The sequence below is a fragment of the Ailuropoda melanoleuca genome, unplaced genomic scaffold (genome assembly GCF_002007445.2).
Source record: "Ailuropoda melanoleuca isolate Jingjing unplaced genomic scaffold, ASM200744v2 unplaced-scaffold64844, whole genome shotgun sequence".
Classification (NCBI taxonomy): Eukaryota; Metazoa; Chordata; class Mammalia; order Carnivora; family Ursidae; genus Ailuropoda; species Ailuropoda melanoleuca.
In genome coordinates this window covers 1-1198 of record NW_023239219.1, presented here as the reverse complement: position 1 = coordinate 1198, position 1198 = coordinate 1, and the positions used below count along the sequence as shown (strand labels likewise).

The 1198-nt window shown below is 49.7% G+C and overlaps 1 protein-coding gene across 1 annotated transcript; it reads right to left on the bottom strand.

Moving 5' to 3' along the window:
- Positions 1-5: 5 nt before the first annotated feature.
- On the bottom strand, positions 6-1190 carry LOC117800149 (keratin, type II cytoskeletal 5-like; the record flags this gene model as incomplete). The annotated part of the gene is made up of 2 exons (XM_034652685.1): positions 6-1042; positions 1124-1190. Coding segments are annotated over 2 exons (1104 nt in total), but the record flags the coding sequence as incomplete, so codon positions are not given.
- Positions 1191-1198: the final 8 nt, after the last annotated feature.

Genomic DNA, 1198 nt, shown 5'->3' with positions numbered 1-1198 from the left:
GCATCCTTCAGGGCGAGTTCCCCCCTCTCCTCTGCCTCTGTAATGGCCGTCTGCAGTTTAGAAATCTGTTTTTTCACATTTTCAATCTCAACCTTGAGCTTCTGGGTCATTCGATTCAGCTCCGAAATTTCATTCTTGGTGTTACGCAGGACATCAACATGCTGGTCGGCAGATGACTGCAGCTCTTCATACTTGAAGCGGTAGGTGAGCTCTGCATCATTCCGACTCCTATTAGCAATCTCCTCATATTGGGATTTCACCTCAGCGATGATGCTATTTAGGTCCAAGACTCGGTTGTTGTCCATTGATAGTATGACAGATGTATCTGAAATTTGTGCCTGTAACTGAGAAAGTTCCGCATCAAAGAGAGTTCTTGAGAAGCTGGTTTCGTCACTGATAGTATCCACCTTGGACTCCAGTTCTACCTTGGCCATATAGGCAGCATCCACATCCTTCTTGAGCATCACAAACTCATTCTCTGCAACTGTCCTCCTGTTGATTTCCTCTTCATATTTTTGCTTGAACTCCTCCACCATATCCTGCATGGTCCTCAGTTCTCCGTCCAAGCGACCTCTGTCCCCGTTTAGACCCTCCAGCTGCTGCCTCAGGTTACTGATGTATTCCTCAAAGATGGGTTCAATGTTGTCTCTTTGAGAACCAGTTGTTATCCCTCCTTGTTCCTGCAGGAGGCTCCACTTCGTTTCTAGCACCTTATTCTGTTGCTCCAGGAAACGCACCTTATCAATGAAGGCAGCAAATTTGTTGTTCAAATCCTTAATCTGTTCCCGTTCTTCAGTTCGCACTTTCTGAATTTCAGGGTCAATCTCAACGTTGAACGGTGTCTGAAGGCTTGGGTCCACAGTCACCTCTTGGATGCCGGTAGATGGGAAAACTGGAAAGCCTGGGCCACCACCAGGCCCACCACCAAATCCACTCCCCGGCCTACCCCCACCTGGTCCAAAGCCACCACCTGGTCCAAAGCCACCACCTGGTCCAAAGCCACCACCTGGGCCAAAGCCTCCACCTGGGCCAAAGCCCCCACCTGCCCCACCAGGCCAATACCCCCGAGCACCACGTGCTCCACCACCAAATCCGGTTACTCTTCCAAATGCCGGGTTATCACCAGTTCCTGCACTAAATCCACTTTGAAAGGGGATGGAAATCCTTTTGTTGCCCCCTAAGCAAAAGAGACTCTGGG